Genomic DNA, 25,413 nt, shown 5'->3' on the forward strand with positions numbered 1-25,413 from the left:
CGGAACTGTTCTTTGGGTTTGTTTCTAATAATGAGGAGAGGTTTTTTTTAGTTTTAAGTACCTGGGTCACTCTGGGAGATTTCTGGTGGTTTTGGATTTCACCTACTCTGTTGTCACATAAGTTGGCTGATCAGTGAGTAACTAACTGTTGCTGCTTTGCTTTCACAGTCTGTCTAGGTTATTCATGGACTCACTCTAGGTAGAGCCACTCACAGGCTCTTCTAGCATGAAGGTATGGTGCTGCAAAGACAGAATGGCTCAGAGTTAAGTCAATAACAAAATTTTAAAAAATCAGCTTAAATATTTTTAAGAGTCTTAGTGATTCTCAGCCTCAGCTAAGGTCCTGAGGGGAACGGCAGATCACATGATTCTCCACTGATCTAGACTGGTGCAGTGGTCCCTGTGGGATGACTGCAGCTAGTGTAGTTTAGAGCATCCTTGAACAGCCCAGAACTGGGTGGTTGAAATGTATCTTAAGAAACACCTTTTCCACTCCACTACTACTAGCTTTCCTCAGCTGCTCTGAGCTGAGAACCTGTCTCTTGTTCTCTCAATAAGCCCAGAAATCAAGTTAGTTTATCTGGAACTGAAAAGAAATAGTTAACAAAATACATTACAAATTCATAGTTCCTTGGTTCTAAACTCCCATGTTGATGCTAACACACCGAGAGCTTCATTTCTGCCATCAAAGATAATACAGGTATATCTATCTAGTCATGAGTGTTGATTACTATTTTCCTCAGGAATGATGACAGCAAGTATTTCATTTTCAACCAGGTGCTTAAGTACAGTTAAGAAAACCAAGTATTTTTTTCTTCCAAAAGTGTATTAGACTGAGAATTTCCGAAGTGTATTTAGCTACAGTTGGTTTTAAATCCAGCATGAGTGTTGTGTTAAAATAAACAGTCTCTGTTTTTGTTAACTTCTTGTGGGTGGCCTTATGTTGAAAAGTAATATCACTGTTGTCATGGACAGTGTGGGAGCCCTGCATTGTAAACTATTTTTTTCCAATTTACATGCTGCTAATCAACAGAACAATTGCTTTGCCACATGAACAACAATTGAAGCTATAAAGTTGTTGCTTTAGTTGATGCAACTGTAGAGAAGGTTGGGGGACTGCTTTATATTTTGACACTGGACTGTCATGCTACAGGTCCCCTTCTCAGAATATGAATGCTGCTAATACAGAACACAGAAATAGGGATTTTTCGAGAGGGACATGCACATTGCAGCAGATTTTGAAAGAGTAAGAAAATGTTAAACAACAAATTGTTTCCTTTTCTATTACATTTCTGTACAGTTATGCTCAGTAAAATTGGTGCAGCTTTCTTTAAAACTAGAGATTTCAGATGTTTCTTCATTAATATTGTTTTTTCTAAGAACTTAAAGCAAATATGACATGAAATCACATGCAGCCTTTAAGAGAGGGAATCTAACAGTGGAACAGTTTTAAAGCGATAAACATTTAATGCTGATGGAAATTGTTGCAGATATCCTGGTTATAGTGGTAAAGTAGATCAGTTGGGAAATATGCTTGGTTCTCATAAAGTTTCTACTTTTCAGAGTGGAGTGCTTGATTGTTGCTAATGATGCAACTGTCAAAGGTGGTACTTACTATCCAGTCACGGTGAAGAAACATTTACGTGCTCAAGAAATTGCAATGCAAAATCATCTCCCTTGTCTATATTTAGGTAAGTCCCATTACAAAAATAGCTATTGTTAAACAAAGGTCAGGGATTCTAGCTAGAAGACTACATTTTTAAATTGACACTATCAACATTATATCTTGACTTTAGTAAAGCTTTTGATGTCTCAAATGGCCTTCTCATAAACAAACTAGAGACATATACCCTAGATGAACCTACTATAAGGTGGGTGCACAACTATTGGGAAACTGTACTCTGAGAGTAGTTACACTGCTCTACAGCCAAAATGCATCTGAAATAAATGTAGTCAAACTTTACTAGTTCTGGGTCACTGAGAATGAAAATGATGCTTGAAATTGTTGATTGGCTCTAGTTTTCAAGATATGCTATTGGGTCAGTATATACGACCCTTGACTTGGGAATGGCGGAGGATAAGTGAGTTATAAAGGGAAGGGATCTCAATTTAAACCAGAAATGACTAAAATACATCTTTGACTGGATCTATGAATAAATCTATGACTGGGTTTGGACAGTACTTGCTTTTTAGGCAAAACAATGAATGATGCAATCTGAAGCTGGTATTGCATCATATATGATATGAATTGCATCATGTTATTCCTAGAAGTCATGGATGAGGAATCATAACGAAGCTTACATCACTCTGCTGAACAAATTGCCCTATATCAGCTCTAGAAATCATACAGTATCGTGCTCTCTTATTTGTCAGTGTTTGATTTTGCAAAGGGACACATTTCTGTTTAGCCAAAGTGAGCAGAGATGCCTTGTACTTGTGTGAACAGTGCAGATAACTTCTGCTATGTTTGTGGTGAAGTGACTTTTGCATCACAAAAGCGCAGTATAACCACTATGGTTAAGAAAGCCTATCACCTTTATTTTGGCTGCAAAATTGGAGATCAGGACAAGAGGTGGGCCCCACACATATGTTGCAACTATACTGCAAATATACTGCAGGTGATGTTAGGGTTTCCATGTTCCATGACCATTAAAAGGATCTTCTTAATAGAAGGTGATCTTGTAGCCTGCAACAACATCGATGGTGTGATGGCAGCCCTCAACATCGTTCACGATCCAGATGAGTGGAGACTGTTCATTGATTCATTGAGGACGAGTCTTAAAGCTGTTTTACTGCATAATGGCAATGTTTTGCCATCAATTCCAGTTGGTCATGCAGTCCATATGAAGGAAACCTATGACAACATGAAACAACTTTTGAGGTGCATAAACTATGACCAACATCAGTGGCAGCTTTGTGGCGATTTGAAGGTTGTTGATCTCTTGCTTGGTCTGCAGACTGGATACACAAAGTACTGCTGTTTTCTCTGCAAATGGGATAGTCGTGCAAGAGATTCCCACTACATCAAGAAAGATTGGCCACTCCAACAGTCATTGGAGCCTGAGAGGAAAAGTGTTCAGCATCCACCACTTGTTGAATCAAGGAAGATTTTGTTACCACCCTTACACATCAAGCTGGGTCTGATGAAGAACTTTGTCAAGGCCATTGACAAAACACAAGCAGCTTTCTAGTACCTTCGTGGAAAATTTCCAAGGTTAAGTGAAGCTAAGATAAAGGAAGGTGTCTTTGTTGGTCTTCAGATTCGTGAACTTCTTCGAGATGATGCATTTGACCATGGACTGCGTGGCAAGGAAAAGACGGCATGGAAAGCCTTCCAGTTAGTGGCAATAAATTTTCTCGGAAACAACAAGGCAGACAACTACAGGTTGTTGGTGGAAAACCTCCTCAAGGCATACAAAAGCCTTGGTTGCAACATATCACTAAAGATACATTTTTTGCACTGTTTCAGAGTAGCAGCTGTGTTAGTCTGTATCCGCAAAAAGAAGAACAGGAGTACTTGTGGCACCTTAGAGACTAACAAATTTATTAGAGCATAAGCTTTCGTGGACTACAGCCCACTTCTTCGGATGCATATAGAATGGAACATATATTGAGGAGATATATATACACACATACAGAGAGCATAAACAGGTGGGAGTTGTCTTACCGACTCTGAGAGGCCAATAAATTAATCCATAAACCTGGATATCCTGGACGCCCCATCATCTCAGGCATTGGCACCCTAACATCAGGCTTGTCTGGTTATGTAGACTCTCTCCTCAGACCCTACGCTACCAGCACTCCCAGCTATCTTCGAGACACCACTGACTTCCTGAGGAAACTACAGTCCATCGGTGATCTTCCAGAAAACACCATCCTGGCCACTATGGACGTAGAAGCCCTCTACACCAATATTCCACACAAAGATGGACTACAAGCTATCAGGAACAGTATCCCTGATAATGTCACAGCTAACCTGGTGGCTGAACTTTGTGATTTTGTCCTCACCCACAACTATTTCACATTTGGGGACAATATATACCTTCAAGTCAGCGGCACTGCTATGGGTACCCGCATGGCCCCACAATATGCCAACATTTTTATGGCTGACTTAGAACAACGCTTCCTTAGCTCTCGTTCCCTAACGCCCCTACTCTACTTGCACTACATTGATGACATCTTCATCATCTGGACCCATGGAAAAGAAGCCCTTGAGAATTTCACCATGATTTCAATAATTTCCATCCCACCATCAACCTCAGCCTAGATCAATCCACACAAGCGGTCCATTTCCTGGACACTACTGTGCTAATAAGCGATGGTCACATAAATACCACCCTATACCGGAAACCTACCGACCGCTACACTTACCTACATGCCTCCAGCTTCCATCCAGGACACACCACACGATCCATTGTCTACAGCCAAGCTCTAAGATATAACCGCATTTGCTCCAATCCCTCGGATAGAGACAAGCACCTACAAGATCTCTATCAAGCATTCTTAAAACTACAATACCCACCTGCTGAAGTGAAAAAACAGATTGACAGAGCCAGACGAGTACCCAGAAGTCACCTCCTACAAGACAGGCCCAACAAAGAAAATAACAGAACACCACTAGCTGTCACCTTCAGCCCCCAACTAAAACCTCTCCAGCGCATCATCAGAGATCTACAACCTATCCTGAAAGATGATCCTTTACTCTCACAGATCTTGGGAGACAGACCTGTCCTCGCTTACAGACAACCCCCCAACCTAAAGCAAATACTCACCAGCAACCACACATCACTGAGCAAAACCACTAACTCAGGAACCTATCCTTGTAACAAACCCCGATGCCAACTCTGTCCACATATCTATTCAAGTGACATCATCATAGGACCTAATCACATCAGCCATACCATCAGGGACTCGTTCACCTGCACATCTACCAATGTGATATATGCCATCATGTGCCAGCAATGCCCCTCTGCCATGTACATTGGCCAAACGGACAGTCTCTACGCAAAAGAATTAATGGACACAAATCTGACATCAGGAATCAAAATACTCAAAAACCAGTGGGAGAACACTTTAACCTGTCTGGTCATTCAATGACAGACCTGCGGGTGACTATATTACAACAGAAAAACTTCAAAAACAGACTCCAACGAGAGACTGCTGAGCTGGAATTGATATGCAAACTAGACACAATCAACTCCGGTTTGAATAAGGACTGGGAATGCCTGAGCCATTACAAACATTGAATCTATCTCCCCTTGTAAGTATTCTCACACTTCTTAACTGTCTGTACTGGGCTAGCTTGATTATCACTTCAAAAGTTTTTTTTTCTCTTAATTAATTGGCCTCTCAGAGTCGGTAAGACAACTCCCACCTGTTTATGCTCTCTGTATGTGTGTATATATATCTCCTCAATATATGTTCCATTCTATATGCATCCGAAGAAGTGGGCTGTAGTCCACGAAAGCTTATGCTCTAATAAATTTGTTAGTCTCTAAGGTGCCACAAGTACTCCTGTTCTTCATTTTTTGCACTCTCATCCAGATTTTTTTTCCACCGAACTGTGGAGCAGTGAGGGACGAGCACGGCGAGCGATTTCACCAGGACATTGCAGCAATGGAGAAATGCTATCAGGGCAAATGGAGCCCATCAATGCTTGCAGACTATTGCTGGACAGTGACAAGGGATGCTCCATTTAATGAATACAAGAGACAAGCCAAGAAGCGCCAAGTAGACACTGAATAGGACTAAACTATGTACATAATAGCTTTTTGCCTTTTGTTTCATAATAAATTTTATTTAGATAACCCTTTTGCTGATTTTTAAAGTGTTACATAAACAGGACAGGTGAAATATTATCATGTAAAGCAACCATAAACACATGGAAAGAAAGACCTAGGTTTACAATTTATGATTAAAACTCTACTATCTACACAATATACATAGACATAAAATGTAAAAACTTAAATATCTTAGAAACAGTATCCAATCAGTTGTTTTAATTGTCATATTTGAATTCAGCACATCAAAATACATAATAAATAGCACATTTTATCTCTGAAGCAGACGACTCAAAAATTGTAGACCAGTGTTATCAATGGTTCACAATCAAGCTGAAATGGCATGTTAAGTGGAGTACTGCAGGGATTTGTCCTGGGTCCGATTCTGTTCATTATCTTTATAAGTTATTTGAATAATTGCAGAGAGAGTACATTTATAAATGTGGACAGTACCAGGCTGGGAGGGGTTGCAAGCCTTTTGGAGGACAGGATTAGAATTCAGATGATCTGGACAAACTGGAGAAATGGACTGTAATAAATAGGATGAAATTCAGTAAGGAGAAATGCAAAATACTACACTTGGGAAGGAACAATCGGTTGTACAAATACAAAATGGGAGTGCTGCAGAAAAGGATCTGGGGTTTATAGTGGATAATAAACTAAATATGAATCAACAATATAATACCATTGCAAAAAAAGTGAACATCATTCTGGGATGTACAGTAGAACCTCAGAGTTAGGAACACCTCGGGAATGGAGGTTGGTTGTAACTCTGAAATGTTCATAACTCTGAACAAAACTTTATGGTTGTTCTTTCAAAAGTTTACAACTGAACATTGACTTAATACAGCTTTGAAACATTACTATGCAGAAGAAATATGCTGCTTTCCCTTTATTTTTTTAGTCATTTGTTTAACACAGCACTGTACTGTATTTGCTTTTTTTTTTTTTTTTGGGGGTCTCTGCTGCTGCCTGATTGCGTACTTCCAGTTCCAAATGAGGTGTGTGGTTGACTGGTCAGTTTGTAACTATGGTGTTTATAATTCTGAGGTTCTACTGTATTAGCAGGAGTGTTGTAAGGAAGCCAAAAATAATTCTTCCACTCTACTCAGCACTAATAAGGCTTCAATTGGAGTATTGTGTCTAGTTCTGGGCACCATACTTTGGGAAAGATGTGGACAAATTGGAAAAAATCCACAGGAGAGGAACAAAAATGATTAAAGGTCTAGAAAACATGACCTGTGAGGAAATACTGAAACAAGTGGACTTGTGTAATCTTTTAGATGGGAGTATCTCAGTGTTGAAGAATTTATATGGTAGCTCACTGGCCTCACAGCAAGCACATTTAGCATGCACATTTAGCACACAGATGAAGAGAAGACTGAGGGGGAACATTACATGCTAAGTCTTCAAGTACATAAAAGGTTGTTATAAAGAGGAGGTTGATAAATTGTTCTCCTTAATCACTGAGGGCAGGACAAGAAGTAATGGGCTTGAATTGCTGCAAGGGAGATTTAGGTTAGACATTAGGAAGAACTTCTAACTGTAAGGAACAAATTACCTAGCAATGTTGTGGAATCTCTGTGATTGGAGGTTTTTAAGAACAAGTTAGATGAACACCTGACAGGGATGGTCTGTAAAAGACAGGAACTGAAGTCATTTTGTTGTTTTATCATTTCTGTTGAAAGGCTCTCTTAGAAAGTTACTTACATCTTTTGAAATACTCCCATCTAAAAAAGAATAAAAACACAAACTTCATCTATAGTTTCTGTTAATAGCTTTTTACCATTTGACATTTTTCTTTCAGTATTTTCCATCTCAATGTGTTTTACTCTGTGTTTGTTTGTTCAGTCAAAAAAGTCAATGGTTGAGTAAATTATTTTTTTAATTTTAGCATGCTTAGACATTATTTTATTAAATAAGCAAATGTGTGTGCTAAATGTGCTTGCTGTGGTATAGGTAGTATATTTTTAGTATAAATTCTTCAGTTTAACTTCTTAATAAACAATATTTGGCTTGTGAACTTTTATTATCAAAACAAATGGGTTGCCAGTGAACAATTCTGTGTGATCCTATTCTTTGAAATCAAAGGTATGCTCTTCAGTAATTTATCGAGTTATAAACAAAGCATCAGGCTCTTGCAACCACTCATGAAGTGAGGGGTTAAGCAGTGCCTTCTTTAGAATGTCTTTCCTTATATATATTTTTTAAATTAAGTGTAGTTTTAATTTCTGCAGCTACAGTGAATGATATTAGATTGTATATATTTAGGAAGGAAATAAGTTTATCCTGGAACACAGAAAATTTAATTTTTAATTTCCAGTTTTAAGGCCTATAAGGGAGTGTCTTTTAAAACAAACAGGTGTTTGTCAGATGAGTTTAAAAAGTTTTGTAAAGCCAAGTGTAATTACATCTTTAAAGGCAGCTACCATTAGTTTACCTAAAAATGTTTAGGATGCATAACAGCTTCTCATGTGTGGTCATCAATTGTCCTTTAGCAAGTGGAGAAGCCTGATCTGTTTTTCATGATTAGTATATTAAGTATAAATTTTTTCAGACAGGTGACATTTCAAGTAATTTTTAAATAATATGAAATAATATCTCTGTTTAAAATTGTGCAGAGATAAATTGTATGTAAATCTATTTTTCATTCCATTTGACGTAGTTGACTCCGGAGGAGCAAACTTACCCCGCCAAGCAGAAGTATTTCCGGATCGAGATCACTTTGGTCGCATTTTTTATAATCAAGCACTCATGTCCTCACAAAGAATTCCACAGGTAACTTTTTTAAAGGAAAAATTGCTAGCTACTCTGCATACCTGCTTCTTCTATCTGGGTTTAAGGCTCATCCAGCACCTCAGGTTTTTGGCAGCTTAAAGTTTTGCTAACCTGATGCTCAGCGTGGGGATTTGAAGACATTGTAAACACCATGACTGTTCACAGAATGGCATTACGGTTTACAAATAGGTTGTCTTCTCAGCCTCAAGGTTAGTGATATGACTTAGCTGCTCCTGGAGTGGGAGAAAAAGAGAAATTGTCAGCCTGGGATGAAGGGGTGAAAGAGTGCTTTAGGATATTATTTGCAACATGATTATTCTGAATCATTGCTTGAGAGGTGAGGACCCCTGTGCATGATGGTGAGTAGAGAGACATATTTTGCTAAGTGGGGTAGAGGTGTGTGTGTGTGTGTGTGTACCATTTTTGTACTGCTGTTGACAGAGGTCATTTTCTAATGTATTAATGATTCATAGAATTACTGTTAGTCATGATGTCTCAATTTGAAATGTTTTGGGGGTCTTCATGTTTTAGATACTGGTATTACTGGTAACATGAGTACTTAATTCTCTGTATTCATTGCTGCATTCAATATATTGATATATAGGAAGGAAGGAGGATTAAAAAACTTGGCAGAATAGCTCACCTAATTAGAAAAAACGTACACATGGAAATGACAACTGCAGTCTTGAGCATATTAGAGGAGTGTGGGTTTTGCTAATTTTTTGCTTTTTGTGGATATTGTTACGAGGCCTTTTTTCAGGATCCTATTTCTGGTGTATTTTTATTTTGAACCGGGTTAATTAGAATAAATTTTACAATGAAAGCACATGGGTTTTTCTCCTTCCTTTGTTTGGCTGAGGCTATGCCTTCTAATCAAGAAGGACAACTTGGTCCAGCAGAAGCCATTTTTATTGAGATTGAGAGAGAGAGAGAGAGAGAGAGAGACTGACAAGAGTACAATGTTACATTTGCTGTTTTCCCTGTTTAGCAGTCTGTGTCTCTTTTTATTATGATAAAATAAAACACTTTATCCCAGTTTTACAAAGGGAAATCAATTCCCTTGAGAACAGTAAGTTCTTTTCTTATTGAAGATGAGGCCTAGTCCAGCCTTCAGTTCCAGCAGACATTTGAGTGGGCACAAAGCTAATGAACCTGAACCTTGGCTATGATTTACAATGAAATTAGACCATAGATAGGAAAAATTGGATTCATTTAAATTTAATTCTTGTTTTTAACTTCAGGGTCTGAGAACCTAAGTGAAACAATTCTCACATAATATTGGGGGGGGGGAATTATGAATCACACTATTCTCTTGTGAACCTATTTCAAACTGAATTTGGAAGATCTCATTCAGCTCTACCATGATATATTGAGGAACGTCACCAACTGCTAGTATTGATATTAGTAAGTTCTGCTTTCTACTTTTTTAGTTTTATTCTTCCCCAATACTCCTACATATGATTGTTACTGAATGCCTCCTCTATGGAAAACAGGGCAGAGGCAGCCTCTGGCACCCCTTTCTGCTAGGTATAATTGGTGTCCCACCAGCTCAGTGGAATAACATGAGTCAACAGATAGTTACATTGCTATTATGCTGAATCAGTGAGTGATTTATTTGGAAGGAGTTTTAACTAACTTTATTCTCACTCATGGGTTCCTTGTAGTTCTTGAAAGAGACTAGAAGGCTTTAGGGAGCATAGAAAGAATCAGCAGCCAGGCGGGAGACTGAGAATGCTGTGGAAGTGGTTCCATCCTGTGTAGATGGAGTACTTTGTATTAAGCAGTGTGTACACTACAGGTGCTATAGTGACATAGCTATGACATCGTAGTTATGCTACAGTAACGCCATAGTGTAGACACAGACTATGGCAATGGAAGGAGTTTTTCCGTTGCTATAGGAACTCCACCTCCTCACGAAGCATTCTTCCATTGCCCTACTTGCTTCCACATCAGGCGGTAGGTAGGCATAGCTGCGGTGCTCAGGGGTGTGGATTTTTCACACACCTGAGTGTTATAGCTATGTTGATTTAAGTTGTAAGTGTAGACCAGACCTCAGTCAGTAGAAGCCTAGATGATTAGCACCAAAGTGACTCCAGTCATTATCCAGCAGAGGGATTGTAGTCTGAAGGTTGTGACTCAAAATGGGAAAGTTCAAAGCAAAAAAAACAGAACTGGAGAAATCTTGATTTTTTTTTAGCAGGGTCCCTGCTTTTAAAGCATTTTTTTTTAAATCATGTTCAGTATTTTCCTTAATACTCTGAAGTAATCAAATGTCTAACATTTAAACACATTCAAAATATAATACATTTATAGCTATAGTTTTCATAGATTGACCATTATATGGCATCAAAATAGAGGAAACATATTGGGTTTTATATAAGCAAAATACTGACTGCAGGAAAGAAATTACTTTTGATCAAAACATATCTATCCCTCAGTTCAATATGGCGACGGTGATAGTTTTCTGAAAGCATTTACAGAGGGAAAGAAAAGTAGAAAACATTTTTACTACAGCTCTTATTATTTAAGGGTTATTTTAGATTCTCTATCAAGATCTCTTTGCTTTCCCTGAAAGTTTTTGTTTTTTATCCTTATTTCCAAGGGCAGCTATTTGTGTTTTGAAAATCTGTTAATGCGTAGCAGTGACTTAGATTATCTTCCTTGTCTGACAAGACGTTTTCTTAGACTGGTATTGAGAAAATGCAGTGCTAGATTATTTTTTTTTCTATCCATGTTAATCATTTTGACACGGGAGGTCATTGTTCTTGGCTTGCTGTCCATTGTTGGCAATGTCAATACTAAAAAGTTGTGTTCTGCAGAAAATCAGACTGTTGCTGCAACTGGAGTTTAATCTAATTTGGCGACACTAGAAAAGAATCTTATTCTACTTGACTATTCTTATTTCTCTTTGACTGAAATGAATCCAGAGTGGGTGCCAGCCTTGATTATACTCTGTTACTAATTAAGATAGAATGTATTTTTGAGCACTGTGAGTGCTACTTCCAGCAGCCTTGTTTTTTTTCTTTTCATTTAGACAAAAAGCATTTGTGAAATAATATACTTTAAAATTTCCTAACAAAGCACTTTGACCAACTAAACTTGTGGTTCTCTCTCAATTTACTGCGGTTAAACAGGCAAAACTGTTTCTCTTGGGCAAGAAAGAGCATCCTCAAAAATAACTTTTTAGCTCACATATTGCCTTCGCTTTTTATCACACTGGTGCTGTCCCTGACACTGGTGTCACAGTAGAACGCAAAAGCTTCTCTTTCTAGATTCATAGATTTTTAAGTGTAGAAGGTTCTACTATGATCAGGGCCAGCCCTAGGCCAAATGGTATCCCAGGTGAAGAGCATGTTCAGCGCCCCATCCATTTGTTAAAATTTTGCCTACCTTATTTTTTATTGCATTTATAGCCCATTTCATGACTTTGATGCATGATTTGCATGCATGAGTTATCCCTGTCTTATAAAACGACAAATTTGCACGCTAGGATCTGTAAATCTGTATTTATTCATGCCATATATAAGCAAATAAAAAAAATTGTTTCCTCTAAGCTTATAGAAACTTGAATTTTAAGAATAAGTGAAATGTACTAACATCAAGAAATCGAATTATACACCAACATTGGGTGGACCAGTATTAAATGGTGTTACAATAGGTGACAGCCTTAGAATGTTAACCCTAGTCCTTTAGTTCAAAAGGCTGCTTTTCTCACCTTTGCCCTCACAAACTGAAGCACAGCATCGGAGAGATCCGAAGACTGGCCAGTGGCATTTTCAGGCGATAAAATAGCAAGTGATGTCACTCGTTGGCCAGCATCGATCGAAAATATGTTTTAATGAGCTGAGCTTCAAAAACCTGCACTCACCGCTCCCAACTGTGACCAGCAGCATGAGAAGAATCCTCAAAGCTATCCAGGAAAAGTGGATTAGGAAAAGTGTCCTTCAGCTCTGCATCATGAATGAATTGGAGAACTTGGAGGGGAGAGTGCTAACCATGTGGCAAAATGTGATGGATGTTGTCATAGAGGTCTTTATCAATGACATCTGAAGATTCCCCAGGTGTCAATGTCCGGTGAAGATCTGTACAATTGTTAGAGTGTTTTTCTGTATACCGAAAGCTTACTAAGGTCATACAAAACCACCAGGTTTTTTTGTGGTGCTTCATTTGTCCGAAATGTTCTTCGATGAGCACTTGAGCAGTGTCAATGAGTGAGCAAAAAAAGGCTCCCTCTTGAATTTTTCTTCTTAGTTTCCCATCACCTCATCTTTGCCCTTGAACCAAACTGTCTCTTCTTCCAATGAATATGAATTTCCTTGAAGACAGGCTCAACTCCTAAGGTTTCCGCCATTTCTTTCGCAGCAGTTATGGCATCTTCAAATCTATTGTCTCTGTAGGCCACAACAAAATCAAGGCAGCTTCTCCTCATAATAGCAGTCTCAATGTCCATCGATTTAGTTTGTAATGCCTTGCTCACAATGTTTCCTGTAATAAGATATTGTGCCAAATCACACTGAGACTAGAAATTTAAAGTCAGTGATCTGGTTTGCCAGGCTTTGCGCCTGGTGTCAAATTCTGGTCTGGTGATTGCGCCAGTTTCATCAGGGCGTCATAAACCTCAGTCACTTGGTAGCTCACTGGCCTTATGCTGTCAATGCAGCTTTCCCAGCGAGTATCACTTAGTGGCTTCACAGTCAGATTTGTAACATTGTCCATGAGGATCTTTCACCTGATAGTTGATGCTGAAAACAGGACATATATCCTTTGTAGTAATCTGAAGAGAGATACTCAATCTAAAGAAGATGCATCTGACACAACCAGATTGAGGGAATGGCAGCCACAATACATGAAGAAAGCTCTTGGATTCAGCACAAGGATTCTTGTCTGGATACCACTGTTTCTTCCCTTCATGTTCACACTGTTCTTGTAGCCTTGGCTGTAGCTTTTATTTTGTTTTCATTCAAAATGTTTATAAATAGTTCTATTAAGCCTTTTCCAGTAGAGTTGTCCACTGACCTTATGGCAAGGAAGGTGCTTGATAACATAAGGTCAATCAATTAGTTTTGAATTGTTTTCTTGCAGTAATGGTTCATAGCTTCTTTACGAACTATTTGACATAGGTGCTCACTCATGACATTGTATTTCCCAAGGAGCTCTACCAAACTGAGGAAATAACTGTTATGTTCAGCCTGGTCTGTGTTCTGTTTCAGATATTTTCCCATCAAATTTGCCCCTTGCTGCAAACTAGATTGCAGTTGAGCTTTTCACTTCCTATACTGAGCTCATGAAGGCATCTTTTATTTTCTGCAGGGGAAAACAGACAGTATTAGGGAGAGCAAAAGTCTATGTTCTGCAGTCTTAGAAAGCCATCAAATATTATGTGGTAAGCATGGCAAAAAAAGTAACAGTATTTCTTTTACATTGTTGTGTAGATAGAGGTTCGATAGATATCTCTGGCATCTCATTTAAATATTTTTTTTATTAATCATTACTTACATTCTTCAAGGCTTAAAACACAAGTACACTTTCACAGTTATACAATAAAACAAGGTTTGCAATATTGCTGCTGGGCTCTCACTTCACTTCAGTTTGTTCTTATATCTCACTGACTGAGTCGCGATTCCCTCGCCCCTTATATACCTGTCAGGGCATGACTGACAACATTCTAGGAGATTTGAGGAAAATGTAGTTCTCAGTTAGTCTGGAAGGTTCCATGAGATTCTACAAAGGAATGCAGTCAGTTGACTAGCTCTGTAGTTTAGTGATTTGGAGATCTATTTTACTTTGGATCCCAGAATTTTGAAATCCCATATTTATATTGAAAAATGATTAATACAACTTGTATATCAAACACAACAACATCATAAAAAATAAAATTTGTCATTTTGCAAAAAAAAACAAAACAAAAGCCCCTGGCAGAGGGATATGGTGGGGGATGACCATTATAAGTGATACTCTTAAGGAGTCTACCGTTAGGCTTGTGGATACCTGATGACGTCTGATAAAATGTGTAAGAGACAGTCCCATTGATTCATCACTCTGTCCTGGGTGTAATTTGGTGTACAAGATGCCAGCTGCTAAAAAAGCTCCTTTTGACTCCATGCTAGGAGGCGTGATGGCATCATTCAGTCCTGTTTCAGGTGCAGGTGAAGCCCCCGACCATCTGTTTTTGAAGAGCGCATTTGCTTTTTAATAGCAGCCAGTGGCAGATTAGCCACTGGGCCTACAGGGCCCGTGCCGGGCGGGCAGGGTGGGGGAAGCCCTCACGCTCCCCAGCAGCACTGCTGGGCAGGGCAGCCCCCATGCCCCTAAACAGCTCTCCCTGGCAGAAGCTGGTGGGCAGCGGGGAAAGCCCCAAGCGCCCCACATCCCTAGCAGAAGCCCAGGACTGCAGGGGAAGCCCCCTCGCCGGCAGAAGCCAGCGGATGGCAGGGGAAGCCTCTGTGTCCGACCTCGTTCTCCGGCAGAAAAATAAAAATTTATCCAGAGCCTGGTCCCTTGCAGAAGCGCGGAGGGGTGGGGGTGGGTGGCAGGGGAAGCCCCAGAACCAGGACCCCCGCTGTGGCTCGAGGACTAGAGGTGCTCTTGCTACCTGCTGCAGCCTCAGGGCTGAGGGAGCTCTCACTCCCTGCTGGGGCTGTGGCGGGGGGACAGAGCTTCTCTGGTCTTGGGGCTGCAGTAGGGGGTAGTGGGGGCCAGAAAGTAACAAACAGGTTGCAGGGCTGCAGTTGGGGGCACAGAAGGAGCGGGGGACCCTGGGTGGAACTGGGCAGAGCCCTGGGGAAGGGGAAGAAAGAGGTGGGGCTGTGGGCGGGGCTGCAAGCAGAGGGGGCAGAATGGGGGCGGGACCACAGGTGGAATGTGTTGGAAGCCCCCCCCCCCACTTGCTCTGGCCAGGAGCCCCAGGAAACCTTAATCCACCGCTGATAGCAGCCATTAAGTTATTGCCAATGTGTAACAGTGGAAGATTGCATGTTTTCACTTTTTATTAATATTATTCCAATCTCTTTTTGTGGTTCAAACTGTATTTTCAGTAGGTGTGAGAGCAAATAATAATACATTAGACAATGGTATGCTTTGCACTGCCTGGTATTTCTGTGCTTGCATCAGTGTGCCTGGAAAGGATTTATTTTCTTTTTGAATCCTTCTTGAAACTGGAGCTGAGAGAAAACTTCACTCTAGTATCACAGGCTGCTACATTTTTTTTTTAATATATACATTTGTTTTTGCATTTTTAACAATCCACCCCTCACTGTGGTATCTGGGGACAAATCAGTTCTTTTAAAAATGCCACTAAATTAACTGTGTGTGGTGTAATAACAGCTAGACTTTACCTCACCATTAGAAATAAACATGACACCAATACCTTATCAGGCAAAAGCCTGAGAAAAGAGGTGTGCTTTATGTTTTGCTACTAATGTCAGCAAACGTGGGCTTTGTTGGTAGACCCTTTGGTGAAGCAAATTAATTCCCACTGAAATTGAGGCACCTCCTTGAAAATGTCCTGCCATCAGTCCTCAGACACTTAAACCTAGGGACTTTGTGCTTGTGTATATCAGCTGATCTCAGCTGTTGACTTCAGTGCAGCTATGCTGATTTTCACCAGCTGAGGATTTGGTTTAAATAATGGGGAAGCCCTCAGATGCTTGGACTATGTGGGTCATAAACATACCTACAGAGATTCCATGTAGTTTCCAAAGAAATGCTAAAAAAAAAAAATGAGGAAAAGGTCCTATCTGCTCTGCATGGACGTTAATGATCCCATGTCACTTCTAGAGAGCCTTTGATAAAATCTGTACAATAGAGATTAGTGAACAGGTGCCTTTGAATTTCAAAGAGTTTAGACTGATTTGTTAATATATATATTGCTGTTTTTCCTTCAGATAGCAGTGGTAATGGGATCCTGTACAGCAGGAGGAGCATATGTACCTGCAATGGCTGATGAAAGTATAATAGTTGGCAAGCAGGGAACAATTTTCTTGGGAGGACCTCCATTGGTAAGTAGACACATTTTTTTAGCAACATAATTTAAAACAATTTCTGCCTTTGCGTGTCTGAAAATTGTACAGCTGTACAAGTAACTCAGCCTTTCCCTATGACCTGTTTTGCTCCAAAGAAATGAGTAACTATTCATTATTGAGATTACTTTTTGACCTTTTAAAATTTTAAATCAAACCTTTGCTTTCTCATACTTGTCTGCAGTAGCAGTATAACAAGTGTATAAATGAGATCACGTTAAGCTTTTCATAAGAAAGAAGTAAACTATCCTGGCAAAAGCGCTTTTTGCCATTATAATTGGATCTACTCTAGGGCTTTTACTGGCGTAGCAATGTTGGTTAAATAAAACAAAACAAAACCAAAAAAAACCCCCAACTGACATAGTTTTGCTAGTATAAATTTTAAGTGTAGGCCGGGACTTGGGCAGGCAATTCTACTTTAAATTAACTACAGGATGCAATTTAGAAAAAAAGTTAAGATGTGGTATTTGCTGAATGTTAACTGTTAAAAAAATCAATAGAATACAATTAATTAAATAAGGAATTAGGTAGACTCCCCACATTACAAGAAGCACTGGAAATAGATGACATGCTAAAAACAATAGATAAAATCTTGGCCCCATCGAAGTCCGTGGGACTTTTGCCATTAACTTCAAGGGGGCCAGGATTTAATGTGTAGGACCTTTTAGAACTAAGGGCTTGTCTACATGGGGAAGTTGAGCAGAATAGCTATTCTATTTGGATGCTGTATTTCAGAATAAAAGTCACTTCATTCTGGAATAATTTGCATGTTCACAAAGCACATTAATGATTCTGGAATATATTGTTAAACACAGTGATGTGATGCAGCACTTTGCTGCGAGATGGTGGAGTGTTTTGGGAACAATCTGAGGGGCTACAGTTGCCTAAAATTAGTAGACACCAAATATCTCTCAAAAGTGCTTGCACTTGCGTATGTATAAATGGGGAAATCAGTTGTTAACTTTATTGCTGATTACATCACACTACCCAATTCCTAGGGAGACAGCGATGGAGGACTCTGGTGAGGGAGTTTGCTTGTGTCAGCCAGTTAGGTCACAGGGAACATATAGCAATATCATTTCTAAGTATAGCTAGATGGAAACAAGATTTATTTTTTTTTAATGAAAATTTTTCACGAATCATTTGTGCATGATTACATAACTTTTCTCTTCCCAGCACAAAATTACTGCTACTGGCCATTTTTTCACATTCTATGTTTATTTGAATGGCATTGTTCTTATTCCCACTGTCCACCCTGGCATTTGAAGCCATTCCCTTCACTTTAGTTTTATTTAGTCCTATTAATCAGGTACTTCAGCATTTTGTAAATTTACTTGACTCCATGTATGGAGTAAGTTTATAACTCCTGTGGGGTTCAAAAATAAGCATATATAGTTATTAAACATATTTCTTTGTGAACTTGATAGTTGCTGAACGTTAACAATTCTTTCCAAACCTGTCAGCAGAAACATAATTAGAATGTGTGGGTGGGAGGGAAATGAAGCACAAAATCATGTTGGTGTTTAGCCTGGGAAAGTATTTTCTATGTTTTTATTTCAATGGAGATTTTCCAGTTTGAAGAAAAGAACAAAGTAATCAGCATAAACAAATGTAATAATCAATAGCAAGTCCTGAATGACGAAACTGTGCCATTTAGTGCTAATTGATTTGTTGTTCATTTCCTTTTAGAATTTCTCAGGCACTAATTATGTCATTTAAAATGCGTTAATCCAGTCTTTTTTCCTTTTTGTACCTTGTGTTAATCCTGTTCACCAGAATGGTATCTTATTGATTATACATAAACTGAGAACTTTCCTCAATTAAGGATTTTTCTGTACAGTTATTTTATCTGTCTTAATTGGAAAGATGATTGGGATTTTCTTGTGGACAATGGCATAAATGTGAACAGACATGTTACTTGAAAACAGAAATGTCAGCAAGACCTGATGACTCTTTCCAGATACTCCAGGCAGGGCTTTGGAGCTGTGCTCTGGCTCCGCTCCAACTCCAGGCAAAAACGTGCAGCTCCACTGCTCCGGAGCTGCTCCGCGCTCCAGCTCTGGGCTCTGCTCCAAAGCCCTGACTCCAGGTAACCTTTTATTGAGGGGAAAAAGCTTAGTTAGGATATGGCTAGAGATAACATGCATAATTATATTAGGAAGGATAAATTACTTCAGGGCATAAGCCACCACTGTTTAATGGAAGTGATCAAGAAGCTTCTCTTATTGGCAAGTAATTCCATAACTATCTACTGTGAGGTTTGTTGCATCTTCCTTTGATGCATCTGGCACTGGCCACTGTCAGAGACAACATTTTGGATTACATGGATCACTTTTTGATCTAGCATGGCAATTTCTATGTTTGTAATGATTTAACAATTACTTTATAATATATAAAATTCAGGTCCAAAATCTTTTATTTTCTTTTTTCACACTCTAGCTTTCCATAATGATCAGTATAATTATAATAAATGAACTAAACACTTCCTTAAAACATTACGTTTTAGATTATTCTAAGCCCCTTCAGATGGTCTGCACAGTGGGCTGTTCTCCGTCTCCATGGCAACTGGGGCACACCAAATCTTTGCTCTGAGCCTGGGCTTAGGACTACCCCTCAGAAAGAACTGTCCAGAATTCTCTGCCTCTAAGCAGCATACGTGGCAGACTCTAAGCCCTGGTCTACACTATGAGTTTAGGTCGAAGTTAGCAGCGTTAGATCGATTTAACCCGTCCACACGACGAAGCCATTTTTGTCGACTTAAAGGGCTCTGAAAATCGATTTCAGTACTCCTCCCCGACGAGGGGATCAGCACTGAAATCGACCTTGCTGGGTCGAATTTGGGGTAGTGTGGACGCAATTTGACAGTATTGGCTTCCGGGAGCTATCCCAGAGTGCTCCATTGTGACCGCTCTGGACAGCACTCTCAACTCCGATGCACTGGCCAGGTTGTCAGGAAAAGCCCTGCGAACTTTTGAATTTCATTTCCTGTTTGGCCAGCATGGCGAGGTGATCAGCACAGATGACCAAGCAGAGCTCATCTGCACAGGTGACCATATAGTCCCAGAATCGCAAAAGAGCTCCAGCATGGACCGAACGGGAGGTACTGGATCTGATCGCTGTATGGGGAGACGAATCCGTGCTATCCGAACTCCATTCCAAAAGACGAAACGCCGGAATATTTGAAAAATTCTCTAAGGGCATGAAGGACAGAGGTTATAACAGGGACCCGCAGCAGTGCCGCGTGAAACTTAAGGAGCTGAGGCAAGCCTACCAAAGAACCAGGGAGGCAAACGGCCACTCCGAGTCAGAGCCCCAGACATGCCGCTTCTATGATGAGCTGCATGCCATTCTAGGGGTGCCCCTACAGCTACCCCACCCCTGTGCTGGACTCCGTCAATGGATTCTCACGCAACAGGGATGCGGATTTTGGGGACGAGGAAGATGATGATGAGGAGGAGGTTGAAGATAGCGCACAGCATGCAAGCGGAGAAAACGTTTTCCCCGACAGCCAGGAACTCTTTATCACCCTGGAGCCAGTACCCTCCCAACCCACCCAAGGCGGGCTTACGGACCTTGAAGGCAGAGAAGGGACCTCTGGTGAGTGTACCTTTTTGTACATGGTTTAAAAGCAAGCGTGTTTAATAATTAATTTGCCCTGAAGACTTGGGATGCATTCATGGCCAGTACAGCTACTGGAAAAGTCTGTTAATGTGTATGGGGATGGCACGTAATTCCTCCAGGGACATCTCAATGAAGCTCTCTGGATGTACTCCCAAAGCCTTTGCAAAAGGTTTCTGGGGAGGGCAGCCTTATTCCGTCCTACATGGTAGGACACTTTACCACACCAGGCCAGTAGCATGTAGTCTGGAATCATTGCATAACAAAGCATGGCAGTGTATGGTCCCTGTGTTTACTGGCATTCAAGCAACATCCGTTCTTTATCTCTCTGTATTATCCTCAGGAGAGTGATATTATTCATGGTCACCTGGTTAAAATAGAGGAATTTTATTAAGGGGACATTCAGAGGTGGCCGTTCGTGCTGGACTATTTGCCTGTGGCTGAACAGAAATCATCCCCGCTGTGCGCCGTGGGGTGGGGGCAGGGGTGAAGCGAACATCCCAGAGAATAGGGTGGGGTGGGGGGATTTAGTTGGGTTTGTGCTGCACGTTAACCCGAAAACTGCAGCCCCTCCTTTTAAATGGCTAACCCATTTTAAATGGCCAACCCAACGGGTGCTTGGTATGGGACACAGGGGTGCTGCTGGTTGAAACCATTCCCACATGTTATGAAGGTTAAAGAAGCCAAAAGACTGTGGCTTACCATGTCTGCCTGAAAGAGTCTACCGATTGTTCTCTAAAATGTCTTTTAAAATATTACTCTCCCTTTTTTTCCCCTCCCGCAGCTGCAAATGTTTCAACACTCCCCATATCATCTCCGTCCCAGAGGCTAGTGAAGATTAGAAGGCGAAAAAAATGCACTCGCGATGAAATGTTCTCTGAGCTCACTGAAAGAGCCCAGCAGAATGCGTGGAGGCAGACACTGTCAGAGTGCAGGAAATCACAAAATGAACGCGAGGACAGGTGGCATCAGCGTGATGAGAGGAGGCAGGAAGCAATGCTCAGGCTACTGGAGGATCAAACTAATATTCTCCGGCGTATTGTTGAGGTGCAGGAAAGGCAGCAGGAGCACAGACCGCTGCTACAGCCCCTGTGTAACCAACCGTCGTCCTCCCCAAGTTCCATAGCCTCCTCACCCAGATGCCCAAGAACGTGGGGGGGGGGCTTTCCGGGCACCCAACCACTCCACCCCAGAGGACTGCCCAAGCAATAGAAAGCTGGTATTCAATATGTTTTGAAGTGCAGTGTGGCCTTGTCCTTCCTCCTCCCCTCCTCCACCACCCCACCCGGTGCTTCCCTCCTCCTCCACCCCTCCCGGGCTACCTTGGCAGTTATCCCCCCCATTTGTGTGACGAAGTAATAAAGAATGCATGAATTTGAAACAACAATGACTTTACTACCTCTGCAAGCGGTGATCAAGGGGGGAGGGGAGGGTGGTTGGCTTACAGGGAAGTAGAGTGAACCAAGGGGGCGGGTTTTCATCAAGGAGAAACAAACAGAACTTTCACACAGTAGCCCCCTGGCCAGTCATGAAACTGGTTTTCAAAGCTTCTAACCTCCAAAGAGAGACTGCTGAGCTAGAATTGATATGCAAACTAGACACAATCAACTCCGGTTTGAATAAGGACTGGGAATGGCTGAGCCATTACAAACATTGACTCTATCTCCCCTTGTAAGTATTCTCACACTTATTATCAAACTGTCTGTACTGGGCTAGCTTGATTATCACTTCAAAAGTTTTTTTTTTTTTTCTCTTAATTAATTGGCCTCTCAGAGTTGGTAAGACAACTCCCACCTGTTTATGCTCTCTGTATGTGTGTATATATATCTCCTCAATATATGTTCCATTCTATATGCATCCGAAGAAGTGGGCTGTAGTCCACGAAAGCTTATGCTCTAATAAATTTGTTAGTCTCTAAGGTGCCACAAGTACTCCTGTTCTTCTTTTTGCGGATACAGACTAACACGGCTGTTACTCTGAAATCTAACCGCCCTGGTGTCTGGCTGCATGTAATCAGCGGCCAGGCGATTTGCCTCAACCTCCCACCCCGCCATAAACTTCTCCCCCTTACTCTCACAGATATTGTGGAGCACACAGCAAGCAGTAATAATGAGAATATTGGTTTAGCTGAGGTCTAACCGAGTCAGTAAACTGCACCAATGTGCTTTTAAACGTCCAAATGCACATTCTACCACCATTCTGCACTTGCTCAGCCTATAGTTGAAAAGCTTCTGACTACTGTCCAGGGTGCCTGTGTATGGCTTCACGAGCCATGGCATTAAGGAGTAGGCTGGGACCCCAAGGATAACTATAGGCATTTCAACATCCCCAATGGTTATTTTCTGGTCTGGAAAGTAAGTCCCTTGCTGCACACAGACCAGAGTTCCTAAAGATGTGAGCATCATGTACCTTTCCTGTCCATCCCACGTTGATGTTGGTGAAACATCCCTTGTGATCCACCAGTGCTTGCAGCACCATTGAAAAGTACCCCTTTCGGTTTATGTACTGGCTGCTTTGGTGTTCTGGTCCCAAGATAGGAATATGCATTCCATCTATCGCCTCACCACAGGTAGGGAATCCCATTGCTGCAAAGCCATCCACTATGACCTGCACATTTCCCAGAGTCACTACCCTTGATAGCAGCAGCTCAGTGATCGCGTAGGCTACTTGGATCACAGCAGCCCCCACAGTAGATTTGCCCACTCCAAATTGATTCCCGACTGACCGGTAGCTGTCTGGCATTGCAAGCTTCCAGAGGGCTATCGCCCCTCGCTTGTGAACTGTGAGGGCTGCTCTCATCTTGGTATTCTTGCGCTTCAGGGCAGGGGAAAGCAAGTCACAAAGTTCCATGAAAGTGCCCTTATGCATGCGAAAGTTTCATAGCCACTGGGAATCATCCCAGACCTGCAACACTATGCGGTTCCACCAATCTGTGCTTGTTTCCCGGGCCCAGAATTGGTGTTCCATGGCATGAACCTCCCCATTACCACCATGATGTCCAAATTGCCAGGGCCCATGCTTTGAGAGAATTCTGTGTCCATGTCCTCATCACTCTCGTCACCGCGCTGCCATCGCCTCCTTTTGTAGGTTCTGGTGCTGCATATACTGCAGGATAACGTGAGTGGTGTTTACAGTGCTCATAACTGCCACAGCGATCTGAATGGGCTCCATGCTTGCCATGGTGTGGTGTCTGCACGGAAAAAAGGCGCGAAACGATTCTCAGCCATTGCTCTCACTGAGGGAGAGGCGACTGACGACATGGCTTACAGGGTTGGCTTACAGGGAATTAAAATCAACAAAGGCAACTAATCGCAAACAGCCTAGTCAGCAAACAGCGCCAGCGAGCTTTTAAATGTCCAAAGGCACATTCTACCAGCATTCTGCACTTGCTCAGCTATAGTTGAACTGCTCCTTACTACTGTCCAGGCTTCATGAGCCATGGGAGCAAGGGGTAGGCTGGGGTAGGTGCGATCGTGCGGTGCTGCCAGCTGGGAGAGCAGCCTGAGGCAAAAGTCTCCAGCTCGGATGATATTCCAGGCAGGCCTGAATCTCCATTAGGTGAAACTTAAAGAAGAGAATGACCTGGCGTCATTCCCATTTTTGTCCAGGCGCCCCCGACCGACCTCACTGAGGTCAGCCAGGAGCAACCAAGAGACAGCAGCAGATGGTACAATACGGCTGCTAACTGTCTTTGCTAATTTGCAAAGGCAAGGAGCTGCTGCTGTGTACCAATGCAGTACCGCGTCTGCCAGCAGCACCCAGGAGACGTACGGTGACAGTGAGCTGAGTGGGCTCCATGCTTGCCGTGGTATGTTGTCTGCACGGGTAACCCAGGAAAAAAGGCGAGAAATGATTTTTTGCCGTTGCTTTCATGGAGGGAGGCCTGACGACATGTACCCAGAACCACCCGCAACAGTGTTTTTGCCCCATCAGGCATTGGGAGCTCAACCCAGAATTCCAGTGGACGGCGGCGACTGTGGGAACTGTGGGATAGCTACCACGGTGCAATGCTCCGAAAGTTGACACTAGCCTCGGTACTGTGGACGCACTCCGCCGACTTAGTGGGGACACACACAATCGACTGTATCAAATTGATTTCTAAAAAATCGACTTCTCTTAAATTAACCTAATTTCGTAGTTTAGACATAAGTCTCTCTTTGGAGTGGACCTTTGACAAGATTTGTAAAATACTTTTAACTAATTCTCTCTGTTTCTTCTTTGACATTGAGGTGGTTCTCCTCAAAACTGCTAAACTAAAAATGTGTATCTTTTGGCTTTCTGAGAAGGGTTTGAAGGACAGCACCTCTCCTCCCCTCCCATTCACAAAGAGCAAACGGGTTGTAGGGAAACCTGCTCCCAGCTGGCGTGTGCAAGGTACATGCTGAGGTGGTCAAGCGGGCCACAGAGATACTAACCCCCAGCCAGCATGTGGGTGAGGTCAATGACAGGCTGCAGGGAGCCAGGCTCCCAGCCAGAGACTGAGCAAGGTCCATGGCAAGAGTCAAGCAGGTTACAGGGAAAGTCCTTTTACTGAGATCACTCCAGAAAGAGTGGTATAGAGACAGGTATCTGATTTTCAGAGCCCTCCTGAATTTTGGGGAAGGCAAGGTCCTCCCAGAGCAACCGGGAGTAAAAGATTCCTGCCCCCAGACAGCACTGGCAAGGTCTGTGATCAGATGGTTGAGAAGGTCATAAGCATCCCCCCTTCCCATAAACCATTTTACCTGCAAGGCCTCCAGTGCCGTGATGGGGCCTTTCTGATACTGATGAGTCATTTGTCACCAGTGACTTTGGCTCACCTCTCATTCTGTGTGGATAGTCCCCAGTCAGTACAGACCCAGCAGTAGGAGCATGGGGCTGAATGATTCCGATCTACTTCCCTAGGAGATGGACCTACCTCCTTTCCCCTTCCAGACTCCAGGGGTCCTACAGAAGACCATAAAGGCTCAGGTCCTCAAAGGTATTAAGGCTCCTAACTTGTTAAAATTAATAGAGGTTAGGAGCCTAAACACCTTTGAGGATCTGGGCCAAAGTGGCTACTATTCTCCATAGGGAGATGTACAAGATATTTGTCTGCAGGCTCTCTTTTCAATCTCCCTGGTAACATGCTCTTCCCCTCACAGGGCCCCTTCCCTCAGGGTCTGGCCCAGGGACTGGTGAAGGAAATTGCCCCCAAAAGGGGCAGCGTAAAGTCTTAAAACCTCTCCTGCGAGATTCTG

At 41.8% G+C, this 25,413-nt stretch overlaps 1 protein-coding gene across 2 annotated transcripts in view; it reads left to right on the forward strand.

Moving 5' to 3' along the window:
* MCCC2 (methylcrotonyl-CoA carboxylase subunit 2) overlaps positions 1-25,413 on the forward strand; it is an 82,270-nt gene that overhangs the window by 15,936 nt on the left and 40,921 nt on the right. For both annotated transcript variants that reach the window (XM_054032414.1, XM_054032413.1), the window contains exons 5-7: positions 1,564-1,691; positions 8,446-8,558; positions 16,442-16,555. In XM_054032414.1, the coding sequence (XP_053888389.1) occupies positions 1,564-1,691; positions 8,446-8,558; positions 16,442-16,555 (355 nt within the window). The remainder of the gene's footprint in view (positions 1-1,563; positions 1,692-8,445; positions 8,559-16,441; positions 16,556-25,413) is intronic.

This window comes from Malaclemys terrapin, chromosome 6, assembly GCF_027887155.1.
Source record: "Malaclemys terrapin pileata isolate rMalTer1 chromosome 6, rMalTer1.hap1, whole genome shotgun sequence".
Taxonomy (NCBI): Eukaryota; Metazoa; Chordata; order Testudines; family Emydidae; genus Malaclemys; species Malaclemys terrapin.